This window comes from Nothoprocta perdicaria, unplaced genomic scaffold, assembly GCF_003342845.1.
Source record: "Nothoprocta perdicaria isolate Ctin4 unplaced genomic scaffold, notPer1 scaffold_30, whole genome shotgun sequence".
In the NCBI taxonomy this organism is placed as follows: domain Eukaryota; kingdom Metazoa; phylum Chordata; class Aves; order Tinamiformes; family Tinamidae; genus Nothoprocta; species Nothoprocta perdicaria.
The window spans coordinates 2,136,023-2,158,662 of NW_020455533.1; the positions used below are offsets into that span (position 1 = coordinate 2,136,023).

General features: G+C 40.2%; 2 protein-coding genes across 7 annotated transcripts in view; one reads left to right on the forward strand and one right to left on the reverse strand.

The window, feature by feature from the left end:
* Positions 1 to 2,152: 2,152 nt before the first annotated feature.
* On the reverse strand, positions 2,153 to 13,324 carry CUNH16orf87 (chromosome unknown C16orf87 homolog). Its single transcript, XM_026042303.1, has 4 exons — positions 13,207 to 13,324; positions 9,492 to 9,588; positions 7,368 to 7,550; positions 2,153 to 2,705 (listed from the first exon to the last, which is right to left on the reverse strand). The coding sequence occupies exons 1-4, from the start codon at positions 13,270 to 13,272 to the stop codon at positions 2,587 to 2,589; spliced, it is 465 nt and encodes a 154-aa protein (XP_025898088.1). The 5' UTR covers positions 13,273 to 13,324; the 3' UTR covers positions 2,153 to 2,586.
* Positions 13,325 to 13,664: 340 nt separating this feature from the next.
* Positions 13,665 to 22,640, forward strand: part of FAM149A (family with sequence similarity 149 member A) — an 18,212-nt gene continuing 9,236 nt past the window's right edge. Inside the window, exons 1-3 of one of the 6 annotated variants that reach the window (XM_026042423.1) lie at positions 13,665 to 13,691; positions 14,486 to 14,575; positions 16,201 to 16,432. In XM_026042423.1, coding sequence (XP_025898208.1) covers positions 16,404 to 16,432 — 29 coding nt within the window. In that variant the 5' untranslated portion in view covers positions 13,665 to 13,691; positions 14,486 to 14,575; positions 16,201 to 16,403. Of the gene's footprint in view, positions 13,692 to 14,159; positions 14,177 to 14,275; positions 14,576 to 16,200; positions 16,433 to 17,243; positions 17,314 to 22,640 lie in introns of those variants that run through there. The other 5 variants (XM_026042424.1, XM_026042422.1, XM_026042426.1 and 2 more) reach the window with 5 other exon arrangements.

Consider the following 22,640-nt stretch of genomic DNA (forward strand, 5'->3'; position numbering starts at 1 on the left):
CTTCCACATTACATATGCTCTCTTTTTCTTTAAGTTTCCCCCAAGAGCTCCTCGCCTATTCACACAGGTCTCCTGTCCCCCTTGCTTGACTTCTTTCTTGTAGGAATGCACCAATCCCGAGTTAGGAGAAAGTGGTGAATATTGACCAACTCTCCCGACCCCCTTTCCTTCTAGGGCCCTGGCCCAGGAGATTCTTCCAAGTAGGTCCCTGAAGAAGCCAAAATCAAGGGCAATTCCACCACCTCGCCTTCCTGGCCTGTTCTTCCTCAAAAGCCTAAAGCTTTCTATGATCGTGTTCCCGTCATGAGAGCTGTCCCACCATGTCTCAGTAACAGCCATGAGATCAGGGCCCTGCAGCTGCACATGTATCTCCTATTCCCCTTATTCCCCATGCTACATGCATTTACATTGAGGCATTTGAGTCGGGCTCCCAATGTGCCTCTCTTCTGCTGGGGCTACTTAAAAACAGTAAGTATAATTTTGTCATACCTAACAATACCTAACTCCAGTCCTCCGAACATAACATCCTTTTTTTTTTTTTTTTTTTTTTTTTTTTTAATATAGAAGCAGAAAAAGGTATGTACAGCAATTCCATTTGGAGGACTGAGCACACATGATTGATATTTCCCTTTATCTGTTTTTCATACAATAGAACTTATTTAGAAAATGGAATCAACACAAACCTAATCATGCCTGAAGTTTTCAAAATGAGAACTAGAACCCTAACTTTTGTCATTCTGATTTTAACTACTTACCTTGCCAACAGCAGTTATGATGCACTCTAGCATTATGGGTTACTCATCTGTCTTTAGTACTGGTATCTCGCTACAGCTCTGGCTACAGTTCTGGAAAGGAGAAGTTTATATGATGCAGGCAAATAGACCTTGTGTTTGCAGTTGCACATTTACTGGAAGAGAGACAGATACAGATCATCAGTTTAAGTCATTCACATACCCATCCCTCTCAGCCACTGATACAGAAGATCCCAAATACTCGTTAAGAATTAAAAACTTAAAATCATGGTCCATATTCTCTTTTGTTTGCAACATTTGAATCCGATCTGTCCCTTGTGGCTCTGCTGAAAACTAGATAGCTCCTTCCTTTAAATCATAAATAATAATAGCCAGGGTTTAATAATGTAACTTTGTCAATAAATACCTCCACTCCTTCCTAGAGACCAGTTCTGTAGCAGAACCTTAAGTAATTCTTGCTATTAAGCTCAAGCTAAAAAGTATTTGAGTATCACTGAAGAAAAAGCAAATATGCAAACAAACAACCCCCCAAGATGCCTAATTGCATTCTAGTTCTTAGAAAGCAGTAAGTGAAAGAAGATAAGGTCACATTTTACGAAGGCAGTTGTCTCCGACACTTCTTCCCTCAGTATTTACAGGATTTGAGGCTTAAATTTATTCATGTTGCTCTTGTTTTTTAAAGCAAACACTAGCATGTAATAGTTTTGCCTCAAGCTGCACTATATCCCTTCAACAAGGACTACTTTGTTGAAGGCTTTCCCGAAGTCTATTTCTATCGAAGCTACTCATTTTTCACTCAGGTAAACTTGCAAGAACTAGACCAGTCATTACAACATTCCAAAGGCATCACTCCTAACAAGTAGGTATTTAAAAAACTGACTACAAGAACTGAATGTGAGCAGAAACTACTGCTATTGTGCCCTAACCATCTGAGAACATCAAGTGAGGATATGCTAGCTGCGCATCTATATCACAGATAGCTGATTTTTCCTCCTCCAGTAAAGGATTGACCACGGAAGAATGGGGAAGAAGTGCTTACCAGTTGAACACATACTCAGCAATGAGTAATAAAAAAACAAGGATTTTGCTCTCAAATTTCAGGACTTTGATCCCGCAAAAGTATATATGATTTAAAAAACAGACAAAACAAAACTTTCAAACCCTTTACATACAAGAGAATCCCTTTCAAGAAGAAATTTTTAAAGTTAGCAAACAGAATAATCTTCCAAAGCAGAACTCTTTTAATTTTCTTCTAATCACAGTTATATCAAATATATATATATATATATAAACCCACCCACACATCCTCATCCCTATGATGAATACCAAATAACCAAGAGGATAAAACCAACACACCTTAAACATGATAAACGTACTTAATTCCCAGTTCAATAAAATACTGGAATATCAATTTATTAAAAAGTTAAGTGAACTGTACATATGTAAACTGTAATATAGTTGAAAAATCTGAAATATATATATTTTAAAAGAAAAATCATTTATTTCTGAAAGTATTTAAAATATTGCATTTCTGGCGGCAAATCTAAAAGAAGTGCTCTGGAATGGTTGCAGTCTCTCTGTGCATTCATCTAGCACTCATCTTCAAGGTGCAAGACAACTCCTTGCTGATTTATTTCTGTGGTGTTCAGACACAATCTTGGGAACACTTATTCTGACTTGGAGACAGAATCCAAATTCCAAGGAGAGCAGCAGAATTTTAACAGGAAATACTGTGATCCTTGTTGGTGCAGACAACATACTTCCTGAGAGTCCACGGCACCTTGGAAATATGCTAGCCATTCTGCATATAAACGCAACAGATTGTGCTTACAAGTTACAGAATAAGTCTCTGATTGATAATTTTTCTGTTTATTTCCGCCAAGGCTACTGAAAACACAAAGGCCTTTTCGTCTGAAAGGTTGGCATACATGTCAACTTCTTTTTCTTGTTTCTCTGCAGAAGAAGAAAAAAAATAACTATTAAAAGCTGATTCTATTATCCATAGTGAACAAAAGTCACACAGTAGTTAATTTATAATAGTGTGGAATGGTGCACTGGAACTGAAAAGGAGTACAACAGCCAGTCCTTCAGCAGGGGGAGGAAGGAAGGAGGGAAGCAAACAAATGTGCTAGAGGAGTCACCGAATTAGTCATTTGAAAGCATGAGTTTATTTCTTTTTTAATCAAGAAGAATTAATGAGTCACTAACATTACATTGATTCCTGATGCACAAGAGCATTCAGTGTTCCTGCAGCCTTTCCATAACACCTCCATGAAATTCAGTAGTTGTACTCCTATTTTGGACTTAGGTAACAAAAATCTCAAATGTTCAATATATAGTGACCACAGCCAGGTAGCAGGTACATGTGCACAAGTCAGACCTCTATCCACAATCAGGAATACTTTTTGCATTTTCTATACTGCAGACTTTTCCAGCTATATAAAAAAAAAAAAAAAAAAAAAAAGATTTATTCCTAAATCCAAGTAACACACTGCCCTGATTAATTTACAGTCTCTACATCATGCTCGCTTGACAGGCCGCTTCATCTCATTAGTGCACACACATACACTCTCACTTTCCAACTGCTCCCCCAGGAAATCTAAATTGATGATGTGCAAGTAATGACAATCAGCACAAGTGAGTAACTGTGGTTCAATCAGCAGGCCACAGGTCACTCGTCTTTGACCCAGTACAACCTGTAGCATAATATCTAGGTGGGCAGAGGAAAGCAGTGACAAAGGACATGAAGTTCCTCTGAGACACCTTGCAAGGATGAACCGAGTCCTTAGAGAAATGGTAAGACTGAGAACAACTCATTATAAAATACATCACACGTTCCCTACCTAGCCACATGGGTATTCTCCCACAGACCCACCCTCACAGTGATTTTAGGCTAGGCTCCAATCTCGTTGCCTATCTGCTCTACGACTAAAACCACCTTTCCAACAAATTCTGTTGGAATAAATAGTCACTACTTATGTTAAACAAATATGCAAAGAGAAACTGAAAAAAAAAAAAACCCACAAAACATTCACCACTTGTTTAATACTGATCTAGAGCTTAATTCTCTTGACGTGGAAAGAAAACCATACATTTAAAAATTCCCTGACAACTCCAGTCGCTTATAAACCCATCTTCACTGCAAGGAAAATGGCTTGGTGCTTAAGGGACAAAGAAGAGATGCACCAGCTCAACACTAACCTTGCCTTATCAGAGCAATATAAATCCATTTTTGGTATTTCGAATGCAAGTGATTTTTGCTGGTTCTCCAGCTAAACAAGACAATATTCTCCAGTGCACCAAGTCTGAGTGAATCACGAGTCCTGCCTTGTAGTTTAAGGCAGTTTTCCGTGTTTTCCCTCACGGGTCACTCTGCCCTTCCTCCCACAAGACCATTCACAAACTAACAGCCCAGGAAGTGGATTCGACTCTGCGCACACTAGTTACTCTGCAAAATGCCCTTGTGGTTTGCATATCTGAAATCTTCCCCCCCCCCTTTTTTTTTTTTTTTTTTTTTTTTTTTTTGGTTTCCTTTTATTGTGTCAGCATCTTCAGAAAAGCATCGCTAAGCCTCTTTTCAACAACTTTGGGCTGAATAAGTTTTTCTTTCTTTCTTTCTTTTTCAAAATGTCAAATGTATTTCTCTTCCCTCTCCCCTCCAGATTGTTAACAAATCACTTGATAGCTAAAGAAATTATCCCAAGTTTCCCTTTCCTCCTCCCAAATTAACGGCGAGCTCTGAGCTTTGAAGAATCAGTTGAAACTATCACATAATCTTTGGATCAGGCAGCATCGAGGATGAACCCAGGTTTGGAAGCTTTCTGCAGGCTTAGGACAATTCCAGTGCTTGGCAATAAGCACTGAAGAGCACTCATACTGCTGACATTTTATCATATGCTATTCATAGGATGTCAGGGTTTCTACAGAGGCTATTAAAACCTTCCGCTTCACAAGCTGAAAGTAGCTTTGACTCATTTCTCTATTATTAGAGAAAAACTTCCTTACAAAGGCACAATACAATTTGCAAGACGTTAAAAAATACAAAAAGACTTTTGCTACACAAACAAGAGGTGATTTAGGTGGAAAACATCCAGTCTTCCTGGAACAAGTCCCACACCTCCCTGGATCTCCTTCCATTTGGCACTGAGCACCTAGACCCGTCATCTATATATAAATCTATACAAATTCCCTTCTGCTTATCAATTTTGTATGGATTCAAAGTGCTCGGATTTGCTATCCTGCATAATGAGCTACTTGGAATGTGCACAAAGCACCAAAAACTGCATAGGAACAAGTTGTTGGGAAGGACAGAATTGGGTCAAGGAATTTAATTACTTTGGGTTAAGTTTGATCAGGATACTAATGCTTTTAAGTCATTAAAATAAATAACATGCCTGCTCCTTCCCAAGAAAGGCTTAATAAAACCCCAGGTCACACTAATTGAATCTCACACAAGGACAATCTTTGTAAAACAACCACAACCACTTCCTGCAGCACACAGGCTGAGGGGATTTTTTTGATAACACAGTCAAGGTTGCTACCCAGGTGACAGGGCAGCCTCAGAACCTGTCTAGCTACATTTCGTAGTCCCATACAGCAAAATGAAAACACAAAAATCACAACAAGATTACAATGAAGCATTTCCATTTTCCTCAAAATAAGCCAAATAGGCTTTAGAATTTGTGATGAGAAAAAAAGAGGAAAAAAAAAAAGTGACAATTCCTGACCAGCCAAACTTGCAGGAACAAGCTCCTGTTTTCCAGGGCTGTCACCTCACCTCATAGCACAATATAGCGAGCACTCTCTTGGAGGTCCCAGCACTCTGCTATACCCTCTTGATCTACATCAGCTTCTACTTTCTTCCTCCAAGACATCTCTCTTTACTAACCCTGCAGTAAAAGAAATTTATTTTGAAAAGCCCTTTTTCTTCCCCCATTCTTCTTCACCATTGTTGAATCCTGCAGTTTTTCACTCTAATGTGAACCAGCCATGAAAGATACCAAAGAACTACTCAAAGGCACAGAAATAACTGGGAACAGGCTGCACTCTGTATGAAAAAGAGCCCGGCACAGGCAGTGAAGCAAAACTACACGTCACGGGAAGGAGGGTCTTTGGGGAAAAAAGTTTTCATTGGTGTGGGGCCTACAAATGTATGTATTATCTGGGCTTGTGTGCAACTGTAATTCAAGTATTTTCTGTCCATCTGTCATTCATCTACAAATGGATTATGCATTGCAGAAGCCTAAAAGGCACCAGGAAACAAATTTTTAATAAGTTTGCAGGCAATGTCCTCTTTTTAAATCATCTTGGAAAGAAAAAAGGATTTAAGTTGCCACAAAAATCTAGTGGCAAGGAAGGAGAAGCCAAAAATACCCTAGAAATATTAAAAAAAAAAAAAAAAAGGCAAGAAAATGAAATCTAGCATTAAACAAATGCTTTGTAAACTAGAGTTAGTTTTCAGTATTATATGGACTGATGCAAGGACTAGCAACGTAAGTCACAAATGCATTAATTAGAGTAGAAGTATCGAGGTTGCTTAGCATGTTTTTACATAACACTACGAATCAACAGGTTTGCCAAAAGAATATTTCTAGAAGTCAGCACTGATTACTTCACACATAGAAGTTAAGCCAATTTTATAAATCACATAAAAAGAGAAATCAGTACTTCCTGATGAGTTGTTTTACAGCAGTCGGCTATAAAAACAAACTCATTTTATAAGCAAGATGGCCATACGTATACACACATACACTCACACACACATAGTTTTTCTAATTCTACCCAAGAACCAAAATAGTTGTCTGCACACACACATATAGACAGAACCTGAAATAAGTCAAAGAAATGCATCTTAAACCAACTTATTTGTACCCAGCAAGGTGAGCTACACCAGGTAGGAACAAACACATCACAAGAGGCCACAAACCCAAGTCCTGTACCATTTCTGCTAAGAAAGCTGAGGAAAAGACAGCAATACTCCTAAGATCAGAAGGACAGACAAGAAGATGAAGGCAATCTTCTGAGATACAAGAGGAAAAAATAAAAACAAACAAACAACACATGCACACATACAAAATAACCACCAAGACTCCTCCCTGAAACAGCAAACCAACTGAATTAACCACCACACACTTACCCAAGGACCACAGTACACCTGCACTGCCAGTTTTCTACCTCACAGCACTGGAATATGTGACTGGAGGTGAAAAGGAGCCTATTTTGGAGTAGGAAAACAATCTTTCTAAATATCACTCACACTTTCAATTTTTTGTTCTTCAAAGACTAAAAACCACGCATTAAACATGAAGATCTTTTATTTTCATTGCCTGGAAGGTTGCCTTCCCCTTCCTCAGATGAAACAAAATTTCCTTTTATAAGGCAGCCCAAAAAGCTTGCAGGACTTTTCAAGCCAAAGTTAGACTGACACTAAAAAGCCTAGAAATGATCGAATAGGTCCTCTTTGAAAAGAAAGAAAAGCTTCTATTTTATAAGTATTATAAATACTTAAATTACTTGAATAGTATAAAGCTTAACAACATGAAAGAAAAAAAAAAAGCCAAAAAGGAAAATCTACAAAAAGAAAAGCCAATGAACATTTTTCTCCAGTTCTCATACCTCTTTCTTCCTCGTGCTTTTTGGCTGAGGCACTCTTAGGTCTTCCTCTTCCTCGTCTGCTATGATCTGAATGGCTGTTAGACCTTGATCTTTTTCGGTTTTCTAAGTCTTTATTTACTGCAGAATTTATCTTCTCTCGCTTAACTCTCTCTGTGCGTCTCCTTTTGGCCTCACTCTTGTTTTCTGTGCAAATAAACAGAAATGATATGATCTAGGGTTGTCATCTTTGCTGTTAACTTATTCTTAGCACTTGCCACACCCAATAACTTTTTCTTTTAATCTCTTATCAAAAGTGGTTAGATGCCTATAGCTTTAGAAAACTATTGCATCTGTACCATATCCACACAGAAAGGTGTCAGAAGCAGAACAACACTTCACTTCTTGATCATAGAGATTAAAGATTTAATTACTTCAAATGCACAAAGCATTTTGCAACAGGAAATGTTTGCTAGTACACAAGAAATGCTCAGTTTCCCTTAACAATTTTTTAAAAAATAGAGAGATAGATACATAGATAACAGCTATGATCACAGGCCATTGCCTCTGTCTTGGCTAGCTTGAAAAAATAATCCATTTAACATATAGATAAACAGTAAAGCACTTCATCTGTACGTCCATCTTCTGACACTAACACTGAAACCCTGGTCACAGAAACCAAGCTGCTTATTCACTGATGCTGCCAGGAAATGCCACATCACACTGACCAACCCTGGCCTCAGACAAGGCCTTGTTCTACTTAATTCAGATATAATTGTCTTCCTACACATTACAATTCAAAACAGTCAAAGTACTTAGATTAACTGCACTTGCAAGTTAATTATGGATTAATGAAGTTGTGTATTGAAAATAATAGAGCCAACATAGCACAATATTTAATACAGGGTAGCTGCGTATTCACAAGTTTGCAGCATCATTCTACAACAGTTAGATTGTCATAAGCACTGGAACAATCTTATTTAGAACAAACTGCAGTTACACTTGTGAACACAGTCCAGACATACATAGCCTGCCTATATTTCTTTCTCTAGGACAGTTTTGCTTGTGTTTCTGTTGCACAATTTATCTCGTAAAGGATTCAGGCTATGAATTAAACAGCAGGGTGACATGGTGTCAGTATAAAGGCTGCATTACCCATCTGTAATTTTGAATTATACAAGATCTTTGCTCTATCAGACTACGGCCTTTAATTAGTTTGGTAACTACTTTATCAGCTTTTAAATAAAAGAACTAGGGAGGAGGGGAGAAAATTGGCCAATCCTTCAGAACAGTTCCCCAGACATTGCTTCACTTCCTCCAGCTCAACACAGCTCCACAGAACTCCTACCAGCACGTAAGCTACAAGTACTCTCAGAATAATGGCACAAAGTATCAGAGTTCCTTAAGTTTCCATTTTGTACATTTCAAAGATAAAAAGAGACATTACTTTTTTTTTCTTTTTTAAGCATTTTCCCTTATAGGCACTTGCTCCAATTAATTCCTGCTGGCAGTGGAAGAACTGTTAAAATGGAACATAAGGGAGAACGTGATTCATGCCAGTATGCATATTCTACCAACTCCCTATCACACAAGTCAACAATAACCATGTAAGAACATGTAAACTGCACAAACAAAATACACTATTTTTAGTTTAACCGTGTGAAAAGAAGCAAGACCTACAGTTTCAAACTGAATATACTATCAATTTTGCATACAAAGTGCCATTCTGGTACTCGTGAGTAAGTGTCATTCAGTACAAATTTTTTTTTTTTTCCTCTTTTTCTTTTATTCTCAGCCTATTTTCAAACAACATGTACTCTCAGATCTGACCTTGGAATCTCCAGAAAATTATCTTCAAAACAGGATTTACAAAGAGCTTTCTGTAAGGAATTATTTTGCACAGTGACCAATGTGAGCAGCTAGAGCAAACAACAAATGCTAACAAATACAAAGGAAGCCTGACAGAAAAATACCTACTTTTTCCCTCAAAATTCAAGAAAGATTAAGTCTGCCATGCACAATTCAAAAGAACTGACAAAAGTCAAAATTCACACAAAGAATAAAGACATAAATTATTCTATCTTCCATTTCCAAGAATTACGGAATGCAGGAAAGAGCAGTCTTCTTCCTTATCTTCATAAATTTTACCTGTGATGGGTGGCGATCTCTCAGAACGTTTGGCATGCAGGAGCTTTCGACTAATAAATATATAGCCACAGGGACACGATTTACATGCAACAGGAACCTGGGAACACAAAAAATACAAAAATATTTCAAATCACTTCAAGGTATCACAGAGTTCCCTTTCAATGAAAGGAAAAAATAACACACCACACCCTAGCAACTTGCCTTTGCCTTCTCAGAGATACCTCTTTAAATGTTGTTTGCACTGTGAAACTATGGCCTTTACAGTTGCATTCAAATGGGGTAGAAACAGGTTCTGCTATGAATCAACCACCAGGCTTCCCGGGGCACCGTTGTTCATAATTAGGCTTGACGAACGTGGCTGTTCTGACTACTCTGTATTACTTAGCACAGTACAAACCCTTTCTGCAGGCGGTCAGGAAGGGGTGGATTGAACTGGAAAGCAAGAATGCCTGGCCGAGTTAGAATAGCAAGAGAATTTCTCTTCAAAAAAATATCCCTGGTCAAAGCAGTAAGACATTCCTGCTTTTGCTTCCCCTGGTAACCACAATAAATAAATAATAATAATCTAAAAATCCCACACCAACAGTTAAATGTGTCAGATGTGTTGCATACATTCACCTTCGGAAACATTTCAAAGAGACTCCTTCAGAGAGCAGAAGCTGCTTTTAACAGCGGGCAGAATAAGGCCTGATACAAAGCAGATACATTTATACCAGATTCTACATCCCTGCTGCACACAGGGCCACTGAGGTGGCAAAGGAGGTAGTTAAACCAAAATGCAAATAACCCATCCACAGCTAATCAGAGGCTGACTGCAGAATGAGAAGTCTGCAAAACAACAGGGCTTCTCCGAACCAGCTGAGCAACAAGAAACAATAAACACCCTCGGCATAAGAAAATTTAAAACAGTATGTGAAAAACAGGAAAACACTTGCACAGAAAAAAAAAATACAAAATTCTTTCCTCGGAGCAATTTAGAAAAATAATGCTGATAAATTTCAAGCCTTGTTACCTTCTCTTACAGCCGAGGTCTTTCAGAATATTATAAAATAGTAAGAAACGCCCCATATTACTTCAATTAGGTTTAAGACTGAAAATACAAATCAAAGCAAGTATAAACAGAGATCTGGAAGAGATTAACGTAATGCACAATAAAGACAATCATGCTGAAGCAGGACAGCAAGAGGGGAGAAGAAGGTACTTTCTCAAAAGTAATTCTTGAAGACAGGTCTCTACAGGTTTGCCAATGCTCATGGAAACAAACAGGAGTGAGGACTGTCTGCTGAATAACTGCACTTTACCAGACATGAACAAGAACAAAGCCCCAATGTTCTACTGGATGGAAGAACAACTGCCAACTTAATTCATGAATTTGTAAAGTGTAACTTGGAATAAACAAGCTATTTGGATTTCTGTAGCACATCTGTAATTCTTACATTTACGGACAACTAACAGATAGTCCTTTTGATACAATTTTTAATGAACTAGAGAATTAATTCCCTTTAAGTCAGAAACACAGACAACAAAAAACACTCCTAATCAAGGCCTACTTAACCTTACAGCTCCCATCTCCTTGACATCTCATGCGAGCCTAGGGGCACATGGGCTAGCAGGGAGTTCCCAGCTGCATTAGGTGATACAAGAGCTTTGTTCTAACCCTGTTTCCATTAACTACCTTCCCAGCTCAGCCTAGGGAGAAGGAAAAAAAAAAAAAAAAAAGGGCAAAACAACCAAATAGGGTAGGAGCAAACCCAGTCAATTTGAGTGCATTTGCCCTGTTTAACAGAACAAGTTCTGTTCTAGGTTACCTAGTTTGGCAGAGACTTGTGTCTTAGCAGGGGGAGTTAGGTGGGAAGGGACTTACTTGCTGACAGATGCCCCTTATCCCTTGAAGGGGACCTCAGCTGTCCGGCGAGCTGCAAATACACCCTGTAATCATGTTATTAAGTAGGGGCACAGAGTCTTGCAAACACAGTTCTCCTCTGTTCAACATTTTCCTAATAACAATAAAAGGAAAAATCTGCTCATAGAAGAGAGATTACCTAAAGGTAGATTAAGAACTGGTAACTATTTCTTTAGATTGAATTCCAGTAATTCAGACTCCCAGGTTTCCTGCTGCTGATCTCTGTTTTTGAAAGTATAATTTAAATTACACTCCTTACAAGTTTACAAGACATTTACATGTAGTCTAAATGACAGCAAAAAGAATTTAGAAGTGTAAGAAATGTTAAATCAATATTGCACAGACACAAATATTGGAGTATAACTACTTCCATGCATACAACTGGCAGCCTAGAAACAAATGCAGAGCCTTCAGAGCCTACTGAAGAATTTAAGAAACACCAGCATAGGACACAAGCAAGTAAGAGTTGCACAGAAGCTTTGGCATCTTCTGCAGAGCTGCCTCCCAGCACGAGGTAAGATGTTCTGGGACAAACAGCTCCTTGCTCCCACAGGAAGCCTTGGCACGGGACAGGAGCAGGGCAAGGTTTCAGTTTCCAAGCAGGGCTGTGAACAACCTTTGTGCCAGGGCAGGGCACCCAGAGCCCCTGCGCCAGGGGCGAGTTGCTAGCGCAGAACCTCTGTGCTCACACACGCACAGCATCTCTTTTAAAGCACCAGTGTGAAAAACTTCGACAACAACTTAAGAGTCTATCATATTTGCCTTTCCTAGTGTTGCCATTCCGGATAAAAGAAAAAAAAATCTTCTCCATTCAACTTAACACATTTTAATTTCATCTCTCATCAACAAAAAGATGTAACAATTAATCTGTAACTTCCTTTCCTCAGAAACGGCACTTCCGTGAGGAATTTAACACACAAGCCTTTGCAGCAGTTCGTCTATTGCTTAAAGCATGCCAGGATACCCCACGCACAGCTTAACATTGCCCACTGCTCCAGGATGAGTAGAAATGCTGGGAAAGCCAATGCCTGCCAAAATAAACAAGCCAATTTCTTAAAACTCTAGGAAATAAAAAAAGTGTTATGGGGTTTCTTTTCAAGTACAGTTTTACAGAACCGTGTACCAGCAAAGCTCAGGAGTCAGGATGGCGCTTCACGTGATTAACCCAGGCCGCCCACGCGCGCCCGTGGCGGCCCCTCGCAGTGCTGGGCCCGCGTCGCAGCAGCCGCAGCCCAACGGCCTCTTCTCATTTATAACGGCCCCGGGAGCAAAAAACAACTGCTGGGCCGGGCCTTAGCGTGAATAACCCCGCTCGGCATGCGTGAAAACCCTGCGGCAGGACATAAACAAGGGCTAGGACAGGGGCTCACGAAACTCTCTGCAGAGGCTGATCGTGTGGCAGAAACTGCAGTGAGGCTCCCGCCTTTGCTGCTTTTAAAGCATTCCATGGCGGGGGGAAAAAACACACAGAAACAAACAAAAAGCCAACTCGACCGAAGAGTGTTCTGACCGGCCTGCGGCACGTTAGTCATCCCAAAGGCAAGCTGCATTGTGTAAATCACCGTGTTTGTATTTTTCGTCAATGCCAGGGTTACAGAGCAGCCCCTTGGCACGGCAACACCCGCCGGGCCGGCTCTGCGCGCGATCCCGCTTCTCCTCGGAGCTCGTGGGCTCGGCAGGCGCCCCTCGCCCTGACAGCAGGACCCGGGAACCGAAGGGAGCCGCAACAGGAAGAGGCCGCAGCCGCCACAGCGGGCCCCGCGCCCGCCCGCCCGCGCCGGAGCCCGCCACGGGAGCCCGCGGGCGCCTCACCTGCTGGTCGCACTCGGGGCAGGACTTAGTGGCCATCTTCACTTTCTTGGCCCTGCTCGAGGACATGCTCGCTGCTGCTGCTGCTGCTGCCGGGGCGCCGGCCGGGCCGCTCCGCCCCGCTCCGCTCCGCCCCGCGCGCGGCGGCCTCGCGCGGCCGCCAGGAGCAGCGCAGCCCCGTGGGGAGGCTCCGGGTGCGTGTGGGAGTGTCCGGTGAGGGACTGGGTGCGTGTGGGGGGTACCTGGTTAGGGACCTGGTGCGTGTGGGGGTGTCCACTGAGTGACCCGCAGTGTGTTGGGGCGCCCAGTGAAGGACTTGCTGCATGTGGTGGGTGCCCTGTGAGGGACTTGTGCTTCAGCGGAGTATCCAGAGTCATGGCTTTAGAAATTACCGCATGGTTAAGCAACTGTAGCGCAAATACCCCTTGCTTCGGACTGTTTCTATTGTGGTTAGGAAGGCCCAGCTGTTCTAGCTTAGCTAAACTAGGGTATACTGGCTATTTGTTGCATATACTTTCCCTTATCCTGAGGTGTGATCAAGCTAATAGCATGAATCTCGTGTTGATATTTCTTGAGGCAAAAATATTAATCTGAAATTTTGTACCACTGCTTCATCATCTCTCTTAGATGCAAAATTCTTGTCTTAAATATAAAAATGATCGGTGAAATATATTGCAACTTTCTGTGTATGTTTTTTTGTGAGTCGGCCCCCAGAAAATCATATTAAGTATTTTGTAGGCAATCTTGGGGAAAATAGCTAAGGAATGTGTGTTAGGAATTATAAATAATGTTTGTGTGAGGTGTATCATTGCAGTAACAGTGCTGCAACTCAGACTTTTGCAGGAATTCTTTTTTAACACTGTTAAAATGTAATTAGGTCCATATGTTACTCGTTATGTTCTTAGATAAAGTTCCAGTGAATTAATCAGTGATGAATGATGATTACAGTACTCATGTGGGAGTGTATAAAGCTGTGGGTTTTATTTTCTTAGCTGATGCTGACTGAAATGATGCTTTTTATGCAGATTAGCATGTTCAGTTGTTAAGAATGAGATATTCTGCAATACCACCAAATGAACTAGCGTAGTTCAGCAAATTGCACTGTCACTCTATGGTCTGTGCTGTCTTGAGGCTGAACCAGTTGGAGGAAATTAGCTTAGAAAATTTCCTTAAGGGGGCTTGTATTTCATGAAATTTCTTCCTCATTTGTGGGTATTGTAGATAAATCGGAGGTTGGTGTAAATTCTTTCCAACTCAACCATTCTGATGGTTGTTTTTCTAGTTTGCACAACCTTATTGCTGACATCTAGCGGTAGCTGAACTGAAGCTGGTGCTACGCCTGGATGTGCAAATACTGCGGATGCCCTCAGTGGTAAGTGAATACCGTTTTTCACTGGAAATCAGACGGACAAAGCCAAAAAAGCTACCTGTGAGTTTAGGTGATATTTTTGATATTGGATTTCTCTCAGATTGCACCTGACAAGTTAGCAAGATCAATATTGTTGTTGCTTGCTTCATGTGTGCACTTTAATGCTAGTACTCAGATGCGTTTGTTTCCTGCCGGCAGGAGATATTTCCTGTTACAAAATTAAATTGAGAATGTCAACCTGGGATCTGCTGGAGGCTCCTTCTAGCTCTGTGCCATTCTCCACTTCTAAAAATCTATGCTTATAGCTTTAGAAACTGGTTCATTTTTGTTCATTAATATTGTTCAGCCTTGTTCTTTGAGTCAGATAAAAATGGGTGAGCAGTTTGTTCACTGGGCTCCCTTGCAAGGGGAGGACAGGAGCAAGGACAGGCTACCTGCAGTTTAATTCCCTCCTGCCCGTCTGTGTTTGCCAGCAGCAGGGGAGAGGAGGCTGCCCTGTGTGCAGGGCCTGGCAGAGAAGTGGGGTTTCATTAGTGCATATTTTAAATTCTCTTTTGTGGTTCTATTGTGTAGCCCTTTGTAATGATACAGGGTTCTTTCCCTGCTTGTCCCACATCCCACTGGATTTTTAGCAGTGTTTCCACCTAGATGGCGAGGCTGCCTTCAGGGAGAGGCACTGGCAGAGTCTCCCTGGCTGCTTTGGGGTTATTTTTCCTTGCCAGAACAGCCCTAATGTGACCTTTGAAATGGAGTCACACAGCACCGAGGCCTGCAAAAAGCCCTGTTTGGCTTCAGATATTGATGTCTGTACCTTGGGGTGTTTGTTAAGGTACAAGAACTGCATGGTACTCCTGTGTAAAACATAGCTGAGAATTGGGTTTTTTTTTTCCGTACATATGTCATGCTGGTTTAATTCCTTATATCATTGTCACTGGGCATTGGATTGGAGCAATTAATCTAATGTGCTCTAGGCTAAATCATGTTAATTAAACACATGTTCTCGGTGAGAAAAATGCAGCTTGCTGAGCCAAGGAAGCTTGTTGTCTTGGAGTTAGACGTTTGAGAAGCTCTCGGGGATTTCTCTAAGTCTTGTAAGCTTAAAATCTTCTGTGTAGCCCATCCTCTGGTCGGGCTTTACGTGAAGTCTACCCTATCTGGCAGTCCGTTATGCTGAGATTTAACCCGCTCTTAAACTGAGTTTGACTGGTAGGTTCTAAATTATTTGAAGGCATTGGGTGTTATAGTATGTTAAAGTTATTGTGTTTCTTGTATTGAAGTCTGAACTTTTCCATTAAACTTGTATACCAGTTATCCATCATGTAAAATATACTTCCGTATGTCATAGGACATAAGCTTCTTTCAGTAGCACTCTGGAAAAGAACCATATTGGACAGGCCATTGAGACAGACTGGCTGTTTTTTGGAGGATGATATGTTTTCTTTAGTTAAAAGAAAGTTTTGCTAAACAGGAATAATTTTATATCACACAATAGACAAAAAGCCATGAATTTGAGCCTGGCACTTGATTTTGCAATGTGTTATGTGACGTATGTTACTATTATGGGAACTATTTGCTGTTTTTTTCCCCATGAAATAAAACGTGTCTTTTTGCTCTATTTTTCCTTTGAGTTTAAGGTGTGTCATGCTGTTCAGCAAGCCATTGAACAATGTCATGACTGCCATTATGTTGATCTTTCTTCAAGTTGAATCTTGCACTTTGCTTGAGAAGAGGAATGTTCAGATCTCACTGTATCTTGAACTCCACTACCTTGTGGAGAAGGTAGACTGGACCCTACCATTCACTTTCATCAGACAAGGGGAGAATCAGTGAAATGGATTTAAAAACTTTCCATGTGAAACGGTTAGTAACATGACTATTACTTCTAGAGGTAAAGGCAGGAATTCAGCAGAGCTTCAAAGTGTTTTTTAATACCTTCATTTTAAGAAAATAGAGAAACAGAAAGAAACTTCATCCTGTCAGTATGCTGTTCAGAACCTACAGTGAAGGATTATTTAAGCACTTAAGCCTTCTTAATGAGGTTAGGACTTATTGCTGTGAACTGCTTTAATCAACTTTTAATGATTTAAACAAAACAAAAAGAAATTTCTAATGAAATTCAGAAGTCTAGAAGGCCATTTAGGCTGAGACGTCTCAAGTTTTACACACATATAAAGAATTATATGCAGACCTTTAAGTGAAACTTGGAGTCAACAGCAAACATGTTGAAGCCTGTATGAACTGAGTGAAGGAACAAGTATTCCTAACATAACTGGAAGACCTCTGATTGCAGGTAAGAGGGGCAGAGGAACTTCAAAAGTAGATTGAATTCAAACTTTGTTTCTCTCCTTATGACTGTATAATCTTGCCTTTAGCTAAAAAGAACTGTGAAGAAACTGAATAAATTCTCTAGTTCTTAGTAGAATTACTTTAACTCATTCTATAGAAACAGGTTAGGTAGCAATTGTACCAGTGTTAAGGTTCAAACCTATAGACTAGTAGTGATTCCTAGGACAGCAAAGGAAGAGCAAACTTTTCTGAAATCTGTTCATAATGTTTAGAATTATTTGCAGTTTTATGGGGTGCTTGAGTATGTAATTGTAAATTAGACTCTAGGCAGTCCTTGGTATATTTATACTAATGTTTAATTGTGCTCATGTTTCAATTTTTGAAGTGTTTGATCCTTCAGATGTTTTTTTCTTCCCGCTGGCATTTTCCTCATCCATTTCAGTACTACCCTAAATGTAAGTATTCTGATATACTGATTTAGAAAATAGATTTTCAGAACAATACTTCTCATATAAATCATTAAAAAGCAGCTTATAAATATGTGTAGATGAAAAGTACTGGGTTTTAATAAGCTTTTTGTTTTATGATTAAACCAAATGAGTAACAAGGAGCATACACTGAATTCAGTAGCTCAGGAAATACTGAGGTGAAAAGGGAAGGCTTTTTTCCAAGGGAAGTGGTAGGTGAAGAGTCCGTAATTACAGTAACAGGATGATCCCCATTGTGGTGCTTTCATCACTTCTTTCTCATCTCCTCAGACCAGGTGACAAATCCTCTCTCTCTGTCTAAGCACTGAAAGTTGAGGAGGCAGCAGTGAAAAGATGGGGTGCCAGCTATGCATAGTATCAAGTGTGTATTCTTTAAAAGCTAACCTGGGATGAGTTCTTATATATCTGAAATCAGAACTATAATGAGAAACATCCAAGTTGCTCATTTTGCCTCAGTATAGATGGTCTAGAAAAAATTGGCAAGTCACATTTATAGGAAAAATGACAAAAGCCTGTAGAAATGCTGAGGTAAAATGTAATGGGAAAAGGGTGAGATTTTGGTAGGAGTCTTTGCATGGGGGCTGTTCCCCTGCTGGGACTTCACAGGGAGGGTTTCTGCCACCAGCACATGTTGCTGTCAGCCCCTTTCCCTGCAGCACGCAGGATGGCGCTGGGAAGGGCATGGGAAGAGAAGGGCTGGGAGCTGTACGTGTGGCAGATGCCCCTCGTTTTTGCCCGGGTTAGATGGTTGGGTTGCAGAGGCGGTGCTGCGTGTTGCTCCCTGCGCTGCCATGCGCGGCTGCAGGGCGGCGGGCTGGCGTGTCCTGCGCGTTCAGCCTAGCAACAGCAACGCGGCGCCGCCGCGGCCTCCCCGGCCCTGCTGGGCACAGGTGACATTCTCCCGGCCACCATGAAGGGCACAGCGTCGGCGCCAGGTCCCCTTCTCAGCAGGCCATGGCGGCCCCTGCCCCCTGGCCTGCAGCTGCCCCCCGCCGGCTGGGCAGCGCGGGGCGCCGGTGGCGCTCAGGCCCTGCCGCGCATCGGGGAAGAGGTGATGGTGGAGAGCGGCGTGGAGGAGGCCGCCTGCGCCCCGCTGCCCGCCGTGTGAGTGGGCGCCCGCGCGGGGGGCATTGAGCTTCCCTCCCTCCCTGCCTCCCGTGACTTTGGGCTGCTCTCCCCCTTTGCCTGTGTGGGCCGGGGGGGGGGCCCTGGGCTCGCGGGACCCAACCCTGAGGGGATACGTGTGAGTAGGGGGCTTGGCTGCGAGGATGCGAATCAAAAACCTGCAGGCTGTATAAAAGGCTGCGTCAAAGCTGCAGCCCTGCGTTGGAGCACATGCTGTGGAACTGCCTTGTAGAAATCCAAAATAGCAACAAGGGGCACAAACGCTTTGTAGGCTTCCGTGTTAAACCTTGCAAGCCTGAGCTTACCCTCGAAAATGTTTCAGGTGCAAGGCAGTACCTTGCCTTTAGCATTTTTTTGCTTAGATGTCTCCACTTAAGCTTTTAGGAGGAGCAGCTTAATTGTTGAAAGCCATTACCCTTTACCTGGGCTCCAGATTTGAACTTATCCAAGTTTGCAATTAGGTATTTAGCATCATTTACTATTTAGACATCAGGAATGTTTTGCTCATCCAGATGGCATTCCATTGTGACCGAGCTTTGCTGGTATTTGCAGTGTTTTACAAGACATTGCCAATGCTCACTGTTTAAATTTTTAGCAATCTAGTAGGAGTAATTTCTTAATAAATGAAAGTATCTGTATTGTATTTGTTCATTTTTTCCTTGGGTGTTTTGTTAATGGTAATCTAAATACCCTAAAAGAGCAGTAGTAGTGCAGATTTGGAATGCATTTCTTTCTCTCTGCCCCAGATACTCAGCATATTCCAGAATCTCAATTTTTCTAGCTCCACAGTTATGAGCAACTCGGGCTGTATAGGGTTAAACTACAGCAGTACTTTGAAAAGGATTTTATATGTGCTGGCCATTTAGGTAGGGAGCTCATATCATTATGATCATATTGAAGCAATGGTAATGAATAAAGCTGTTTTTTTTTCCCCCCCAAGTGTTTAAAAAAAAAAAAAAAAAAAAAAAATCTGCTTGCAATACTGTTGCTTGGAAAAATATATTGTGAAATATTGAAAACCATCATGAAAAGCCTCATTGTGTACTTGGTACAAGAAAGGTAGTTTTACTTGTGATATAAAAATGCTCTTCTTCCAGCTTTATTTTCTCTGTAGCTCAAAAGCTTTGGCATTCAAAATGAGTAATCACTTTGAAAATGTGGTTTTAAGTAACTTGATGAGCTAAAGGATGGAAATCGAACCCAGACTCTGCCTCCTGTTTTAAACTGCTAAAAGTAATAGATAGCTTTCACACTGTAATGCATGCTAACCTATATAGAGTATTGAAGTGCCACTTTCCATTACTGCGCTGATCAAAAAGAATAAATGTAATAAGGCACTGTTTTGGATTTTCTTTAAAAATAATATTTAGGTACCAATATTCTATGCATTTTTTTTTTGTTGTGAAGCTTTGTGAAGTTTTTTGGCAAATAACTAGTTAGAGATGAAATGCAAAAAAGAGCAAAAGAGCTACAAACAACGAATATTTTTCTCAAAGTGCTTTCAAATGCTAAGAACTGTTTCTTGTGTACCTTTAATGTTTGTTGCTGATGTTGGATACTAAGGTGGGTTTTTTTACACATGGGCATTTTATTATTAATTCAGTGTGCAGTGAGCTGTATCACTAGCGTTAGTGAATTTTGTGTGCAATTGTTTGCATTTTTGTATAAAGAGTGTGTTAATATGTTGAGTAACCAACTACAGTTTGATAAACTGAGGTAACATTTCCCATAGTAACTGACCTATAAACAGTTCATTACAATGAAAGCACTTCTAGTTGTCTTCAGATTTGTTTCAAGAATTGGCTGAAGTCTACTCTGTTCATACAGCTTGGGTTCTTTTTTTTAGTTTAGCCTTGGTTATTACTAGCACTGAATCAATATGTTTTCAGTATTTCTGGTGAAGACATTTTTGGATCCTTCGGTGCTTTGTTAGAAATTGATGATCGCTTCCATTTCATTGCTAACACCATTTCAAAAAACTTGAATTAGATATTATGAGATTTGGTACCTAGAAAAAGAGAATTTATTACCATGTATTACTTCGAGTTCCTTTGTGTATGTGATTGGTTGAGGGGGCAGTGCATGCAAGTCAAACTGACTATCAAAGGAAAAGGTGAATTCTGCTTTCCCCATGGGTGCCTTGCTGTTATAAACAGTGAACTGGCAGGTCTTAAGTAAACTAATGGTGCTCTTTAACAACATAATTATTTTTTATAGTCATGAAAAGGATATTTTTGAACTGTTTGAGATGTGGCTGGTAGCAAGAGTGCACATTGAGTTAATAAAGGTAGAAAGTAAATGTTTGAGCTCTGCAAATTTTAGGGTTAAGAGAAGCAGCAGAATAAATTGCTTTGCCCCTGCGCAGGTCGTTGAATGGAATTCAAGTGAAGGAGCTACCCTAAATTAGTTGTCACGTAGTAAAAGGAAACACTTCTGGCTAGGTATGTAGGCAAAGAATGCTGAATGGCAAGTTTAGAGATTTATGTTTGTTTCAATGTCGAATTACAGTGTGATAGTTATTTACTGATATCTACTGTGGATTTTAAATCTTTCAAAATGTTCTTTTGTTCTGCTTCATTTCATGAATTGGGTGGAAGGAGGTGCTTTAAAAATCTGACTTATTCCTATTTAAGGAATCAAGACCATCCTGCCTGCAAGATGATAGCAAGGGTAGAGGAAAGGCTGGGTCCTAGAGGAAGGAGCAGTTCCTTAGTATTCTCACTGTGATCTCCTGCCTGCAGGACTGTACAGGGGCTTTTTAAAATTCGTTATCTCAGAGAAGTGGAATTTGTGCAACTGTTCTGAACAATTACACCACCAAACTTTGCTGGAGATTAATAAACAGAATTAAAAAAAAAAAAGTTCTGATCTTAAAAGTATGCTGATGAAAGAAATCTATTATAAAAACAATTAACTATTTTCTCTGTGTCATTTTTTTACTGATGTGCATGTGAAAGTCCTGTGGACCACTTCCAAGTGTTTTGTTCAGCTGCTGCTGCCTCCCTGTCTCCTGTTCAGACACTTGATCCTGCAGTGGTAAATGCTTCCTATCAGATTCAAAGAAATAAAGCACCTTCTCTAAGCACTAATTAGCATTTTTATTATTGCAGTTAATTAAGATGATAGTATTTTTCTTAGCATTAATTCATAATTTAAAGATTTTAACTCTTCTAATGTAACTTCTTAGTGTGTCTTGCTTTCAGAAATTGTTTATATTTCCTAGAATGAATTGTTTTTATTTCCAGTGAACCACTATTAGAAATAGAGAAAAGGTGAACTTGTAGAGAAATACATTACACCATGTTAAAGGCTACTCTGCTTTCAAGCTGTTTTATAATTTTGACATGCCTAGTGCATTCCTAGCAGAATGAAATGATTATATGCAAACAGTTTAAGTAACTAAGCCCAACTTAATAATAATAAAGTTTATTGCTCCAAATAATAGGAGGCTGTGATTTCTGCTTGCACCGTAGCTAATGCAATGGCATGAACAAAAGCAGAGCTAGTGGTGATAAGCTCTGTTGCCAAAAAATATTGCTCAGTGCAAAGTTTTTCAGCATTACCTTGTCTCTGGAGCTGAAGTGTATCCTCCCATTAAATCTTTAGCATAAAAAGTCAAACAAATTTATAACAAAACTTTGAGTGTTTAGAGTGCTGTAATGAATCCCTTCTGCAGGGCAATAAGTGATGCATTAAAAGCAGTCTTACTAGGATGTATAAGAGAACTGAAACTGTGACCACTGTAAATGATGTCTAGTTTGTTCACTTTCACTCTTCATCATGATTTTGGAGACCCTCTTGTTCTGTAGCATTTCTGATTTCCATCCTATAATTTCATTTAAAATTGGCTATGATATAATCTGCTACTGATGACATAGCATTCAGTCTCCCTTCAGGACTCCCAACTCTGCAGAAACTTCAAGCTCTTCATCTTTAAAACTTTATTCAAATTGATCTCTCTTGTGTCAGGTCTTTTCTTCTACTGATCATCTCATCGAGCTCCCTGCTCGTGCAGGGTCACATAGAGCACACTGCCCATATATATATATTTTTGTGTGTGTATGTGTGTGAGAAGAGATTATATAAACTTTTTTTTTCTTTTTTTTAGTTTTCAGTATATTTAATACTACCTTTTATTTCATGGAAAGAATCCTTTTTTTTTTTTTTCC